This window comes from Balaenoptera ricei, chromosome 11 (assembly GCF_028023285.1).
Source record: "Balaenoptera ricei isolate mBalRic1 chromosome 11, mBalRic1.hap2, whole genome shotgun sequence".
Taxonomy (NCBI): Eukaryota; Metazoa; Chordata; class Mammalia; order Artiodactyla; family Balaenopteridae; genus Balaenoptera; species Balaenoptera ricei.
In genome coordinates, this window is record NC_082649.1 from 88,609,914 (window position 1) to 88,627,083 (window position 17,170).

Here is a 17,170-nt window from a genome sequence, read left to right on the forward strand (position 1 = left end):
GGCTGCAGTACACCTGTCTGTACTTAAAAAAAAACCATTCATCTTCCACACCAGGTGTTCTGTCGCAAAGCCCTTATCTTAAAGATCCTTAATAGGATATGAAATGAATCTAGTGTTTTGGTCAGTCTGCAATGAGCTTAATTTATTTGGGAAAATCAGGGACAAGGATTTATTAACCCATAAATGAAGAATTTAAAAATAAAAAGATTAACTATAACTTAAATAGGAAACTATTTAGTTACACATAAAGTTGACAATGCCAAAAAGCTTTAACAAATAAAGTTTTCCTATTCGAGATTCTGAAATGTGTATCTACTGATGTATCTTGGGGGTGGAGGGTAAGACATTACAAATACATTATTTTCTATATATTTTAAGACAAGTTATTTGGCATCATGATACTCAGGAGTCATTATATTAAAAGCTAACAAAATTGACATAAATCACAGTATTTCAAAACTGGAGGAAACAGAGACATCATCTCATTCTGTGAATTTCAGGGAATTTCAAGTGTTAACTGCAACCCACAGTTTTACATTCCAACCTAGCACACAAATCTGTACATATATATTTTACAATATATTATTTAAAATATATATATAATTGTAGTAGCAGACATTGTGTATAGTGAAACTTTTAAGAAATCCTAGGCATTAAGATTGCCCCTGCCAAAATAGTAGAAATCTTTGAAACATGATAACATCAAACTTCATCCCCAAAGTCAATCAGGATGGCTACATTCCACAAACCTCACAACTCTTCAACAAAGAAAAAAAAAATACCAAAGCAGAATTTCATGTTGTAAGAATCACCAAGATCAGAAATGATGAGTCTTTCGTAGGAGTTCTGATGGGTTCTTCGTGTAAGATTTACAGCCCTGAACTATATAAGGGTAAAGGCTACACAGACAGGAAGAGAGACACTGTCAGGCAAATCGTGCTGAGCCAAAGTAAAACTATCCGAAAAGGCAGAGGGAAAACCAAGGGGCAAAGAACATTCCACCTACCTCCCCCTGTCATCACTCGGTCCTGAGCACCAAAACATAACTTCCCTTCTTATAAATATGCTTCAACGATACACACCAAAAGTACTTGTGTCAAGATGACTTGATAGTTTACTGTCACACATTCTGTCCCAGGGTACCCAGCAACAAATTGGATGTCCTGTGACTTCCTCAATTTTCTTAATTGAAGAAGAAACCAGAAAAAAGGTCAGCAATGCATACACTGAAAGAAGAATCTACATATTAGAACACAAAGAATGAATACCTGATGATATATGCTGCACCTGACTCTGCCCAGGAGATGTCTGCCTTCTATTGCACCACCGCACTGGGAGAGTCAATCATTCACAAACTGCCTCTCACCACTGACTTTTAATGGTGGCATGCAATGTTCTTTCAAAGAATTCTTTAATTTTCTGAGTAAGTCAAGCAATGAACAGCACTTCAGACAAATAGCACTTCAAATAATCTGTTTTTAAGGCAGTCAGCATATATAGCAGATTCTTAGCCCATTTTTATGAGTATATTTAACCAAGAAACAGAATGATAAACACTCAACTTTATAAAGGGAAACATCACAACAAGCAAAATACACCACCTAATCTACGCAGGCTTGTATTAACTTTTTACATCACAGGTGACCTGATTAGGCTAATAATAATGACGGAACAATTCTGAATCAAAAGAATACAGTTCAAACACTTTCGTACCATATTAATTTGTCCATTTAATTATAGTCATTTTTCTATTTCTTCTATTCTACTAACTGGGTAGGAAATCAAATAAGTTACTTCACTTTTCTGAGCCTCAGCTTCTTCACCTGTGAAAGCTAGAATAACAACTACCTCTCAGGATTGCTCTGAGTACTGCACTGGGAAAACAAGACAAAAAACTGGTATGCAAAATGTAAAGTACTATGCAAATACACTGTATTTGAGGATATCATCTTATGACTTACAGTCTAAATGTTCAAGTGCCTCATGCAATATTTTGCACATAAGTGCTCAAATATTTGTCCATTCATTCAGTCATAACTTTAAAGTTAGGCCCCAAAACTTTAACTCTGGAAAACAAAGGTTATCTCATATACTCCTTACATATTTATTCACTAGTAATATTATTAAGAAATCAGTTGTGCCTTTAGAATGATTAATCGTTCAATCAATACACAATCTATTGGAATAATAACATTACCATCAGTTATATATTGTTTACAGTATGTATTCTGTGCCAGGTCCTGTGCCAGCTATGCTATATACATTCACTCATTTAATCCTTAGAATACTCCTACAGAGAAGTTATTATCCAAAACTGAAAAACTAAAGCACAAGTTAAAGTAACATATCCAAGGTTACAAGGTTAGCAAATGACAGAGCTGGTGTTACTCAAACTTAGGTTTGACAACCAAAGCCCTGACTTTCCACTACTACTGCTACTACTCTCCAATATGGGAGCCATGAGGCACCTGTGGCTACTGAGCATTTGCAGCATGGCTAGTCTGAATTGACTCATGCTGTTAACTGTGAAATGCACGCCGTATTTTGAACACCTAATATGAAAAAAGAATGTAAAATATCTCACTGCAATTTAATATTGATTACAAGTTGAAATGACAGTGATTTGGATATAATGGATTAAATAAAATATATTCTAAAAATAACTTCACCTGCTTTTTACGTTCTTACTGTCGCTAGTAGAAAGTTTAAAATTACATGTGGCTTATAATGCATATACTTCTCCTGGGCAACACTGATTTAGAATATTATACAGGATTTTGTAAATCAAAGAGCACAAAACATTTTTTTTCCTTAAATGTTTTAATATTTTTTTCATTAATATGTATTGGAGTATAGTTGCTTTACAATGTTTTGTTAGTTCCTGCTGTACAGCAAAGTTAATGAGCTATATATATATACACATATATCCCCCCCCCCTTTTTGGATTTCTTTCCCATTTAGGTCACCACAGAGCACTGAGTAGAGATCCCTGTGCTATACAGTAGGTTCTAATTAGTTATCTATTTTATACATAGTAGTGTATATATGTCAATCCCAATCTCCCAATTCATCCCACCCCCATTTCCCCCTTGGTATCCATACATTTGTTCTCTACATCACTGTCTCTATTTCTGCTTTGCAAATAAGTTCATCTGTATTATTTTTCTGGATTCCACATATAAGCGATATTATACAAGAGCACAAAACAATTTTAAATTTACAAACACATTTTAGACTATACAGATATGTTCCAATATTAACAGCTGTTTTAATACTAAGTTAGTGTAACCAATATAAACAAAACTTTAAATTCCCTTAATCTAAAATTTGATTTTGCTTATTTAAATTTCAATATTCTAGAATTAGATTTTTAAAAATTTCCTATTATGAAAACTGGTTTTTCCAACTGCAAAACTGATACCAACTCATCCACACTACAGAAATCACAGAAAAGCACAAATACAAAAAAACCCCATCATCCCACCAAGCAGAATTAGTATTTTGATCAGTCATTACTTCTAGGTATGTATATTAGATGAAATGGTATGAAATATTATTTCAAGTGGGATTATATTGTTTATCATTTTGTAACTTGCTTTCTTTTAATATATTAAGAGCATTTTCTTATATTACGTATTATTTCTAAATGTGTTCTTAAATTTTTATTTGGAAATAATTATAGATTCACAGGAAGTGGCAAAAATAGTACAAGGCTCCAAATAACCCTTACCCAATTTCCCCAAAATTGCATCTTCTTGATTATAGTACAGTATCAAAACCAGGAAATTTACATTGGTATACTGTATGTAAACAGTTCTATGCCATCTAATCACACATGTAGATAGATGAAAGCATCACTACCATCAAGATTCAGATCTGTTCCATCACCACAAAGACCTCCCTCTTGCTACCCCTTTCCAGACACACGCATCTCCCTCCTTTTCCCACCATCCCTGACCCCTGACAGCCACTAATCTGTTCTCTCTGTAATTTTGTCATTTCAGGAATGTTAATGGCATCCTACAATAGGTGACCTTTAGAGATTGACTTTTTTCCCTCAGCATAAGGGCCCTTTGAGATCCATGCCAGTTGTATGCGTTGATGGTTTCTTCCTTTTTAATTGCTAAGTAGCAGTCCATGGTATGGATGTACCATTCACATACTGAAGGACATTTTTGTTTCCAGTTTCAGGCTATTGCAAGTAAAGCTGCCATGGATACTTATGAACAGATTTTGTGTGAATATCAGTTTTCATTTACCTGGAATAAATGCCCAGGAGTGAAATTCCTAGGTCATATGGTAAGTTTTATAAAAAACTGCCCAAACTATTTTCCAGAGTAGTTGTACCATTCTACATTCCCACCACCACTTGATAGAGATCTCAAACCATTTTTAAGAGGTGCAAAATATTTATGGCTATTCGATAGTTTCTAACAATTCCTTGTTGATTCCTATGTAGGTAATTTCATCTTTTGTTAAAATAACGATGCTATTAATATACATACACAGAATTTTCACATGCAGATCACACATATTCCTGTAAATTAAATTGTTGGGGAACAGGATACAAATATTTTAAAGGCATTTGCTACCAACTGCCGTGATGGCCTTTGGAAAATTTAAATCAACTTACACACCACCCACCCAAGGGTCTGTGAAAATGCCCACTTCCTAGCCTCACTAAAAACTTTTTTTTAATCTTTAATTTTTTACTTGCAAAAAATGTTACCTTGTTTTGTATTTATTCGAATAATGGGAAGGTTGTATACATTTCCCACACTTCTTAACTTAATTTGCAGTTCTTTCATAAATTACCTGTTCATGTTCTTTGCCAACATTTTACTGGAATGTTGGTTCACTAATTTTAAGACCTGGTTCTGTCTCTCTAACTTATGTTGCAAAAATATAGGTTTTTAAAATAAACGTCTGAAATTCAAGCCAAGTGTTAGTAATGCGAGATAACTGCTGATTTTAGGATGTAAAAATTAAACTAGTTTAGTTGATATGGTCCCCCAATTTATCAATTCCTATACTTCACACAACGTATTTATTAATTAAGGAATCACCTCTAATGCCATCTCTGGATTAAAAACTTGGTTCCTAGAACGTTGATCACTTACTTCTCTTAAGCTCACTTCAAAATACCAAGACATAATTTTTCCAAAACAGACATCAAAAACGATCTTCAGCTTCATGAGGAAGCGTGGCTGGCTTCTCTTTAAAGGAGAATTTAAGGTCATCTAAACCAGTCTTCAAAGTGTGCTCCCCACACCAGCAGCATCAACATCACCTTGGACTTGAACTTGTAAGAAATGCAAATTCTCAGGATACCCCAGACCTACTTAATCAAAACCTCATAGCCTACATATGAAATCTGATCTGTTGTTAGAAAACAGTCACCAGGTTTGTTTTCTCCCTCTGAGAAACCACCATGCACTTTTGTGTTTTAAGACCCAATAAGCTGATGAAACTGACATCCTATATCACCCTTAATTTCTTGTCCCTCCCAAAGGCTATCAAAAAGTTTCCTCTTCAATTGTATTGCTTACAATCTGAAATTACAGAGAAAATGTTTTGAACAAGTTTTAAGATGTTTCTTTTACATCCCCCCTTCCTAGTTTCTTTTCCCAGTCAAATGATAATTTAAATAGATTTTCTAAATTGACAAAGAGAGGAAAGGAGAGGAGGAATAAAGATCTAATCATACTTAAAAATAAAAATTTCATCTGTTTACCTTGTGATTTCAACTACAGATGGTCCCTGACTTATGATGGCTTTTTCAACTTTACAATGGGGCAAAAGTGGTACACAGTCAGTAGAAACCGCACTTCAAATTTTGAATTTTGATCTTTCCCTGGGCTAGAGATCTGTGGTACAGTACTCTCTGGTGATGCTGGGCAGAGGCGGGGGCCGCAGCTCCCAGTCAGCCACGTGATCAGCAGGGCAAACAACTGATGTACTTACAACCATTCTGTACCCAGACAACCAATCTGTTTTTCACTTTCAGTACAGTATTAATACATTATATGAAATATTCAGCACTTTGTTAAAAATAGGCTTCCCTGGTGGCACAGTGGTTAAGAGTCCGCCTGCCAATGCAGGGGACATGGCTTCGAGCCCTGGTCTGGGAAGATCCCACATGCCGCGGAGCAACTAAGCCCGTGCTCCACAACTACTGAGCCTGCGCTCTAGTGCCCACGAGCGACAACTACTGAAGCCCGTGTGCCTGGGGCCTGCGCTCCGCAGCAGTGGAGGCCAGCACAATGAGAAGCCCGTGCGCCACAACTAGAGAAAGCCTGAGCGCAGCAACGAAGACCCAATGCAGCCAAAAATAAATTTAAAAAATTAAAAAAAAAAAAGCTTTGTGTTAGGTGATTTTGCCCAAATATAGGGTACTGTGAATGTTCTCAGCACGTTTAAGGTAGGCTAGGCTAAGCTGTGATGTTTGGCAAGTTAGGTGTACGTATTAAATGCATTTTTGACTTACGGTATTTTCAACTTATGACAACTTATTACAGGTTATCTTGACGCAACCCCATTTAAAGTCAAGAAAAACCTGTATTTATGATTTCTGAGTAACACGGGAGTTTATCTGCAATGCCTTTACGGAGAATTCATCTTTGGCACCACAGTCTGTGTCAATCACTGCACAGAAATGAAAAAATAGCCACATAAATTAATGAGTCAAGATTTAACAGCAGTAATTAATCCAAATAACAGTAATGTATACCACGTACAAGGTACAACTATCAAGTTATGGGTATGTTAACACAACAGAACTTAACACAATGAACAGCGTAGCAAAACATTTCCAAGAACACCCAAAATGTTCCGTAGCCATTTTTAAACTCCCTTTAGGTGCCAGCTTACAAGCGCACCCACCTAGTTCCTTATCACACCTCAAAACTGGTTTTCCACAACGTGACTGATCCTCTGCTTTATTAGCACACTTTTCGACATGACTTTCGGCAGCTTAAATCACTAAATGGGCAACAAAAAAGGAAAAAGAATCATCACAGTTATTGTTATTTAGTTAAGTGTGCTAAAGCTCTGAAGCCCAACACCACTCCAGGAAGCACTTTAAATGCATGGCCCAAGGTCTCCAAGGTTGTAAAGTCTGTGTTTAATTTCTAGAACATGTTTAGAAAACAAAATCAGAAAAATGAGAACACTACTTCTTAAGGACATACTTTATAAAGACAAATTTCCCGTAATCCAATAACTTTACAGACAAGACACAAGCCCCAAAGTGCAAGAATATGTATCAGAACTCTTAACTGCAACAGTTTTAAAGGCGACTCCAAACTTCCACTCTTCATCTATTCTACATACATTGAGTGAACCCCTACCAAGTGCCTGGCACTGCAACAGACACAGGAAAAGATACGAAAAGAAAGATTGTGCCCTCAAAAAGAAGGTGAAAACATAACAAAGGTGATCAAACAAAAATACAGTTCAAATGTTATGAAGAGGTATACATGATCGTAGGGCGCTGGAAAAGGCTTCCAGAGACACGTAGAAAGACAAGTAAGAGTCAGCCAGGCTACAAGGAAGGAGGGGCATTTTAGAAGAAATCCAGAGGAAAAGAATGTGTGAAAGTATGGAAATGAGACATCACGGTCCATGCTAGGAAAACACCAAGCAGTTTGGTATGAAACACACACATGCTATGTGTGGAGGGCAGATGGGGTGGTGGCAGGCTGCTTCCAGAAATTCTAAAGAAACAGTAGAGGACCAAATCAGGAGTCCCTTGCGATGCTCAGGATTTGGACTTTACCCTAAAAGCAATGAGAACCAGGAGATAATTTAAGCTGTCCAAATGGAGAGGCCCAAGAACCAGTCGGATCTGTCTGTCACGTGTATGTGTACATGGGGGTGGTGACAGGTGGTTAATAAATAGTATCTGGGAATTACCAGCCTGTGAACAGAAGTGGAAAGGTATGGGTGACATCTAAGGAGAGCGAACAGTTAAAAAGGAGGTAGGAGGCAAAGAACTAACTAACTTGTATCAACCTGTACAACAAACCCTACATCCAAGAACGAAAAAGGCCTAGTTCAAACCTCAGATTCAGTGAGGCCTTCCGCAACATACCCCATATACTGTCTCTACCTCCTCTAAAAAGCACTTAGGGTCTCTACCAGGTACCCATTCACTCCATGCCTACCACTGCATTCACACCACTGGCTATCTTTTTATGGTCTTATCTTTTCAACAAGTTTGTTAGGTTCCTTGTTTATTCAACCAGTGCCCTGAAATATAAATGACTGATGAACAATATTACTCATGAGAGCCAGAAGTTTACTCCATTTGCATACCCCAGAAAGTTCCACACACCAGGTTTTATTCCTTTCACCTAATGATGTGTGGATTTCATGCTGCTGCTGGGAGGAGATGGCTGTGTTCAACTGTGCAGGTAATGAACAGAAGGTGCAGAGAGATCCCATCTCTCCAATGTGTTACGGGTCTGTATGTAGAGTTGAGCTCTAAGATATTCTTAGGATAAAACAGCAGTGACTGACTACACAAGAACCACACACAACATGGATATTCACAAACATAAGAATGAGTGAAAAAAGCCAGACCCAGAAGTGCACATACTGTATGACTCCACTTAAATAAAGTTCAAAACCAAGCAGAACTCATCTCCAGTGGCAGAAGTTAGGATAGGGGTTGGGTAGGGGGAAGTGACTGCAGAGTGAACAAGGGGCTTCTGGGATCCTGGTAATGTTCTGTTTCTTAATCTGGGTACTGGTTACACAGGTACGCTCACATTGTGAAAGTTCATCAAGCCTTACAATTATGATTTGTGCACTTCTCTGTACGTATGCTACAGTTCAAAAAGTTTACTTAAAAATAAACAGGCAAAAAGAAAAAAAAAGAAAAAACAGGAGGAGAGATAGTGATAGGAAGTATAAAGGAAGATGTCACAAAGAGAAAAGGCCCTGGCAATGGGACAAGAGGGCAAATGAGAACCACAATGATTGTAGAATGTTTTACTTCAAGTTGTAAAGGAGACTTTTGGAGACCCACTATTCCCTAAAGTAGTAAGGAACCGAATTAGTGCTGATAACTATTTTCGTAAACCACAGCCACTTGGAATTTCTTCAGCATCTACGGAAGCACACAATAAATACATGATGCATGAAAAAATAATACATACTGAATCCATTCAAAACCTCCCATCCTAGTAACAGCTGACCCTTGAACAACATGGGTTTGAACTGCGCAGGTCCACGTATACACTAATTTTTTTCAATAAACACATACTACAGTCCGTGGTTGGTTGAATCCACAGATGCAGACCTGCAGATATGGAGACCAACTATGGGACTTGAGCAGCCGGGGAAATCCGTGGCAGGTCCTGGAACGAATGCCCCTCAGATACCAAAAGACAAGTGTTACGTGGATTTTCAACTATGCACAGGGGGGTAGCTATCAGCACCCCTCACCTTCCAGTTGTTCAAGTGTCAACTGCAACAGGATATACTGGCACGTTAGCTGGCCAGACTTTAGTCTACAATGTGTAGCTAAAAGTTCAGTAGCCTATGCAGAAAGGCTCGAACTCTATAAACTGTCCCCCACCAAATGAGCTAACTGGCACAGGTAAACCTCCAGAAATAACTATCCCCTTGCTCCAAAAGAAAGCAGCTTTAGTGTTTCCTAAAAAGGCAAATGTGTATCTCGACACTGTCTACAAAGCAGTCGCTCTGCCCAGTTCTCACCACTCAGTAGTTCCCTATTCTGCTCTAATTTCTTCGGAGCACTGGTCTCTAGCTGAAATGATCTTATTCTTCTGTTCACTTGTTTATTTTCTTGTCCTCGCCATAGTACTTTAAGCTCCACAGGAACAAAGATCTCATCTGTCTGTACACCACTGTACACCCAAAGCCCAGATGTCTGTGTGCTCAATGAAAACTTGTCAACTACCCAGGTAATTTACTTTAAGGTCACCAAGTATACATAAGATCAAGTCAGTACTAATAAATCAGTTAAGTCCAGTGTAATAGCAAACACAAAATAAATTATCACTCCGTTTCTGGGTAAGAGTGATCTCTAAACCTGTACCTGCTTTTGTATCAGCTTCGAGGCCAAAAGGTTTGACAAGGTTTGATGATTTGGAGGACCGGTAATTTTTCTATGTATTTTATGGAGAAATTTTACAAAAGACAAACACTACAATAAAGCCAATGTTGGCCTAAGGAGCAGAACCACTGTGGCGAATGACCCAGAACTGCGGCGAAGGGCCCGGCTCCTCTCTAGGTCAAGCACCCCTCTGCTTTCTGGGAGGCTTCCTATCCGAAAAGTACCACAGGATGATGCTCTTCTGAAGCTTCCAGCAAAGATCAAAACTGTCACGTTTCACTAAATATGTGTGTTTTCCCCTAAAACTTCTAAAGTACTTCATGACTAGTCAAGAGACTTTCAACTGTCAGGGTATCTGAATTTAAGAGGAGAAAAAGTCCAAAGTTACAACTGCAAAGAATCAGGGAGTTCCTGGACAAGGAAAATATTTTACACACAAACAACTGAGTACTACCAACTTCCCATTCAATATCCTTAGTACCAGAGTTTTGGTTTTTTTTTTAAGCCACACAATCTTATTACACATCTAAAGCAAATTCCTCACTTTTACTTGTCTGTAAAAACTCTAAATACAGTACATTTTTCAGGGGAATAGTATTCAGTGCAGCACTATTATCAAAGAACCACTAATCAAGAAGAACTGCAGCAATATTTTAGTAATTTTTACAATAGCAATCATTGCATTCAGAGAAATAACAAAACCAAAAGTAAAATATATTTCATTTATCACCATGTCTAGGAAGTTACTCTGCCCAATACTCAAAAACTTCAACTTAGCAGAACAACGGTTAGGTAAATTTGTGAGTTTGTGGTTTTGTTGGTTTTCTTCCTTTTAAAAGCTGATATCCTCTTTCATGAGACAGGCAAAGTGGGCTGGGAAATACTACTTTGGCTATTACCTAGGGAAGGGGGTAGTGTTTCTTTCCCACTCACCACCACCTTCCACAGACACTCCTTTATTTACTACCTTGAAAGGCTCAGAGTACATCAGCACGGTGGGGAGGCGAACTTCTCAGCTGCAGGTGCCTCCTCCACGCTCTAGTGTTAAAGACTTAGTAAAAGTGTTATCACAGAAGAGGCATGAGGAAGCCATTCAATGTGATAGAAATGTACTAAAACTGGTTTGTGGTGATGGCTGTACAACTTTTTAAAATTACCAAAAATCACTGAATTGTACACTTACTCAGTTGGTGCATCGTATGGTATATAAATTATGTCTGGATAAAGCTATTAAAAAAAAACAGCAGGGTAGAGAGTGGAACAGTATAAGTGGAAAAAGGAATGTATTTAAGAACTAAACAGACCCAAAACAAAATTGGTAATACATCCAAAATAAAGCTCTCCACTGCCCCCTGAACCTCCAAGTAGCCTATTAAGTGTTGTCTCCTTCTTCCCTTAACACGTTCCTTTCGAACTTCTGACCCTCTGCTCTAAGCTGCTACAAAAAGAAGAAAAGATCTTCTGAATCACTTTCATGACTCCACCCACAGAATTAAATTTATCTGGTACACATGGCAATAATAGTGAAAGATGGCAGCTAATTCTGTAGAAATCAATTCTTCTTATCCAGAAGAATTGAGGGGAGGGGGAATTCTTCTAATTGATGCCCAAGCCAGACTGCTCAGACCTCCTCGTAGCGCGTTATTTATACCTCTCTTAGAGCCTTTATAACTTGGATTACGGCCATTTCTATACATGTCTTACCAACCTTTCAACACCCGCCTCCCGTCCCCAATGTCTTGAGCAGACTCTTTCACACCCTAGTAATTTAATAAATGTTTTTTGGATGAGTGGCAATATTTTCCTAATGAAACTGAGGATATCAATTCTATTCTCAAAGAGTAAATACAGCTCTACGTCCTAGTGGACTATCACTAATTCAAAGCTGACTTCCTTGCTTGACTGGTAGACAGATGATGGCAACGACAGTGACAAGAATGATGAACAAACTCCAGAATTACCACCGGCTACCCAACCAGCGAGCCTGCTATAATACAAAACATCAGCTCAGAGCAATAACACCCAATTTCTAGGCCAGTCAACAGGTTAGAAGTCCTTTTATTACTTAAAAATTATTCTAAAAATCACTAATTTTTGCCTATTACCCAGCATCCAAAACCCAACAAGTTTTCTACTGCCATCAATACCAAGTCTGATTAAAACTATACAAGGCAACAAACGTCAAATCTTTGTTGTATCAAGAAAATTACACACACACACAAAAGGCCCAGGAAAAAAACAAAGCAGTAGTAACTAGTGTCACAGAAAAATTAACCAACAGTTAATACGCTGGACAACACAGGAGGAAAACCTGTGAAATTCACCCTTCCACATGAAACCCATTCACAGCATAAGAAAGCCAAATGTTATTTGCCTTTTGATCAATGACTTCTAGAACAAAATCTTTTATAAAGACTTCCAGATCTAACACACAAAAATATTGACAATAACCAAGATGAAATTAAGTTATGTAAAAGTATCATGAGTTGGTAAGAATTTAAATCCTCAGATCTCTAAAATCTGTCTTCAAATCCTACACAACCACAGACCTAAAAAAGTCACAGACTTTTAAAGATAGTAGGTGAGTATCCTGTTCCTGAAACATTTTCATTATTAGTAATTTAATATATTTGTTAAAAAAACAATTCCAATGTTGTCATCTGTGACTCTGAAAAAATTTTCAACATCTATATTGTTTTTAAAATCAAAACCTTCCACGTGCTTCCAAAGAGCTGATGAGTCAGATTTTTTTTATATGTGTAGAAACTGAAATGCACTTTATTATGAGATAATTGTTCCCAGCAATACACTGGATGTAAACTTTTGAATCTGCTTTAAGTTTCTCTTCACCAGTGAAGTTTTCAAGTTCTTAGGAGTTTCCTAGTCATTTACTTTAACATCATCTACGGTAACACTCAAAGCAAAACCACAATAAAGAGGTTTGGCCTCTGAGGGATTCTACATATAAAAAAACATTACTCAAATAAAATACAATCACTATTGCTTTAAATAACAAATACATTTCTAAACTTTCATGCCATTTGACGGAATTCCTTGTTTTAGATAGCAAAACAAAATCTACTAAGCTCCCAATGAGTGTTGCTTATTTTAACTAAATCTGCTCTATGATAATACAAAATATTGATATGAATTTACTTTAAAAAGTACCCATGGGGGGGGGGAAGTACCTATGGGGAAATATTTTTAGTTCTGGAATATTTTTATTCAAAAGTCTCAGTATTTAGAGTTAGTGGAATTCACAGAACTGTTCCACCAGTAATTGGACAAAGTTGCCCAATACCCTATTTATTCCCAGGTATAAATAAAGCAATGAAATCCTAACAGGACACATTCATTTAATCAAAGAACAATAACCAGTTAGAACTGTGCAGTGTTACTACACGGTCATGTTGGAATGCCACCAGTTCAGAAAACAAGTACCTGATGAAATGAGACTTTTGGCAATCAACTTTAAAGATCCCCAAGGAACTCACTCATTCTGTCTTGCTTTCTCTCTCTCTCTCTCTCTCTCACACACACACACACAAACACACACACACACACGAACACACACAGCCCCCCCCAATGTCTGCCCATTAAATGACACAAAGAATAGTTTTTAACTTCAAACTCTAATCACTGAAACAAATTCCAGTTACAAGTTAAAAGATGACAGAAGACTACAAAATCAGCTTCTACATTTCATTCAAGTATATCTAAATGTTAAATCTGGAGTAGTTCAACTCGTTTTGATACCACACAGTTAACCACCTTCACTAAAATGAGGAATTCCTTCAACATTCTTTTCATTTTAATAAAGCTTTAAACACAAACTTCAGTATAATCACACTATTCATTCTACATTTTGCAAAAATCGTCCTCCATCACCATTCCTCATAAGCTAATCAGAAACACACACACACACACACACACTGACAGTTCAGTCTTCCAAAAAATGCACTTTATCAAACCCCAGCATTTATCTTCAAGTGCAAGGAAAACAAAAAAAAGACATTTGCAGTTCAAGACAGGAAAAGCACAACCACCGCGTTACTGTACAACCACCACCAAATTTCTCAGGGAAGAGAAGAATAATTCAGGACAGGCAAATTAAAAACATTCTGCACATGGCAAAAATAAAAGGTCCAATGTCCTACAATCCATAGCAAAGCTTCCTCTCTTTTGGAGCCAATACCAATAAGCCAATGGATACAAGTGTCAAATAAACCCAGCGTCTGTTTGAAACAAGACGAAACCTGGAAAAATTCCCTCCCATAAATCAGTGAACATGAGGCTTTGCACCCAACATGAAATATACACAACCCAAACCGACATCATCCCCCCCACCCCACCCCGCACGTACAGAAAATGCCGTAATCAACAAGTTGGAAAGAAGGCAGAAAGTAGAGCTCACAACCCTCTCCCCCCACCTTAAAAAAAAAAAAAAGTCCTATAACAAAAGGTAACACAGAGCTTCAAGTACCTGGTGGAGGTGCCTTTCCTCACATCGCAGATGCTGCATTTAAAGGCTTCGGCGCTGTTTCTGAAGGTGCAGACGCTACAATCCCAAAAGCCTTCGTCTGCAGCAGGTTTTGCTTGTCTTTTTGGCCTTCAGAGGAGAGAGGAGTGAGGAGTGGGGGAAAGGGGAGGGAAGAGTCAGGGAGCAGGAAAAAGGGGGAGAGACAGCAAAACACAGGCGCTGGTGAGCCGTCGTAATTTCGCAGGAATCCGGCGCTGGAAACTTCGCCCTGGCGACCACCCACCCACCCTTTTCGGGGCCGAGAGGAGGAACTGGGGGAGGGAACGGGGCGCCCCCACCGGCACCATGCAGCCTCCGGGCCCGGGCCGTGCTGCCTCGCACAGTAGGCGGCGGCGGCGCCCCGGGAAGGGCCGCGGCGGGCGCAGGAAGCGGGCGGACTTGTGGACTTGAGCGTGGGGCTGGGGGGGCCGGGAGGGGAGCCGCGGGCCGGATCTGGAGGGGGCGCGCAGGGGCAGCCCGAGGCCGGCGGCGGGGAGTGGGCCGGCTCCTTCCCTCTCCCCTCCCATGCTCGCGTCCTCCCTCCCTCCCTCCCCACCTGGTTAAATCTCCCTTTGTCTGGGAGGAGTGGCGGCGGCGGCGGCGGCGGCGGCGGCGGCGGCGGCGGAGGGCGGCTGAGGAGGAGCCGCCATGGCTGCGGCGCGCACGGCCGCCGGCCCCGAGCGGGAGCGACACCGCCTCCCGCCGCCGCCGCCGCCGCCGCCACCGCCCGCCGCCGCCGCCTCCCCCCGCCCCCGGATCTCCATCTTAGCAGCGCCTCCCCCCGCCCCGGGTGGCTCCGGGGCCTAGTCGTCGCCGGCCCCCGCCCGCCCCCAGCCCTCCCTCCCCTTCCGCCCCCTCGGCTCGGAGCAGGTACCTGGTCGGGCTCTTCTTGTCGCCCATGGTCATGGATGGGCTGTACCCCCGCCCCCCCCAAAGCCGAAACCGGCGCTGCTCGGAGGAGAAACGCCGTCCGGGGAGTCGTCGCGGACCGGCCCCCCTCCCTCCCCCGCGCCCGCCCTCAGCCGCTGGGGCTCGAGCTCCGGCCGCCGCCGACGCCGCCGCTGCCAGTCTCCGGACGAGACTAGTCCCCACCAGCGCCGCCTCCGCCGAGTGACTGACGAGGGGCGGGGCCGGGCGCCGCGCGTCACGCGCCGGGCGGCCAATGGGAAGGCGGCGGCCGGCGCCGCGAGGGCGGGGGCGGGGGAGGGCGGGGCGTGGCGGACGTGGGCCGGGCCGTCGGTGTGCGTGCCCGGGAGTGTGTGCGCGCTGGGGGCGCGCGTGCCTGCCGGTGGCCCCGCGGCCCGGCGCGGTGGAGCGTGCGAGGCCGGCGGGGCGCACGTGGCCGCGCCTGGGTGCCGGGTCTGGGCTTCGGGCCTCGCGCGGCCGACCCGTGGGACTATCGCCGGGCCCCGGGCCCCGAAGCCGCCCCGGGGAAGTAGTTGGGCGCAGTTTGCGCGCGCCGCTGGGGCTTGCAACAGCCGCTACGCTCGCAACGCCTCGAGGCTTGCGGTGCCCCGGGAGCCGGCAGGGCCTCTTTTGGCCCGGGTTCCCCTGCGCCCTTCTGCTCCTCTGCCACGCGGAGCTTTGTATCTGCCTCTCGTGAAGTCCCTGTTTCCAGCCGATACACCGCCCCGAAGCCCCTTCCCAGGCCCCTGACGCCGGAGGGAACTGTGCGTAAAGGGTGTGGCACAACTGAATGTCCGCCAAGGCCCGACACTCAGCTCCTGCTTGAACCCCCCAGAGCCTAAATAGGGCGTTTCCCTAGGGAAGCTGCTGTTCAGATCCGGGCAGCCACATGCCAACAGTTTAAGCCTTATGTCTCAGCGCCTTCATCTCCTAAATGAGGCTAATAATCATCCTCCTTAAGTTCTTTGGAAAATTCAGAGACGTAATGCACGAAAAGCAGGCAGGTCAGTGCCTGGCACTTAGGAAGGACCAACACAAAGTAGTGGGTTGAGAACTATTATAACTGGGCCTGGGTTGTGCACCATTTCCCCTGCTTTAGAAACTTCTTAGAGGCGGGGAACAAGTAGTACCCTTTACTTTCTGCCCTGCTCCAAGGACGCTTGCCAAATTGACTTGAACGTGACTCAGGCCCCTCTGGCCTTAGGCAATAGGGAATCGTGGTAGGGGGAAAACCACAGATGATAAGATAAAAGGCTTGGCTAGGCCCCTCTGGCCTTAGGCAATAGGGAATCGTGGTAGGGGGAAAACCACAGATGATAAGATAAAAGGCTTGGCTGGGCTGAAGCCCTGGGTGGGGTAGGGACAGGCTCAAGGGATAATGCTAGAAGTTGGGGGGTGGGTGGGGAAGATAAGATGGGTCCTCAGCTTCCACTGAGACAGCCCCCCTCCCCCCAGTTTATATGCAAACACAAAGTGGGTTGCTGTCAAGACTGCCCCATAAAAGGGAAGCATTCCAGGGCAGGAGACCAGGGAAGCTCACTTCCCTGAGACAGAGTGCCCAGGGAGCAAGAAGTCCTAGGATCAGTCCAGGGATCAGAAGGGAGAGAATTAAAGAGGGAGGGAATGTGTCAACAATAAGCTTGATAAGCACACGCTGTCCT

General features: G+C 41.9%; 1 protein-coding gene across 1 annotated transcript in view; it reads right to left on the reverse strand.

Moving 5' to 3' along the window:
• The window catches only part of RYBP (RING1 and YY1 binding protein), a 71,698-nt gene extending 56,106 nt beyond the window's left edge, over positions 1 to 15,592 (reverse strand). The window contains exons 1-2 of the mRNA XM_059940190.1: positions 15,478 to 15,592; positions 14,568 to 14,693 (exon numbers count right to left, since the gene is read on the reverse strand). Coding sequence (XP_059796173.1) covers positions 14,568 to 14,693; positions 15,478 to 15,509 — 158 coding nt within the window. The 5' untranslated portion in view covers positions 15,510 to 15,592. The remainder of the gene's footprint in view (positions 1 to 14,567; positions 14,694 to 15,477) is intronic.
• Positions 15,593 to 17,170: the final 1,578 nt, after the last annotated feature.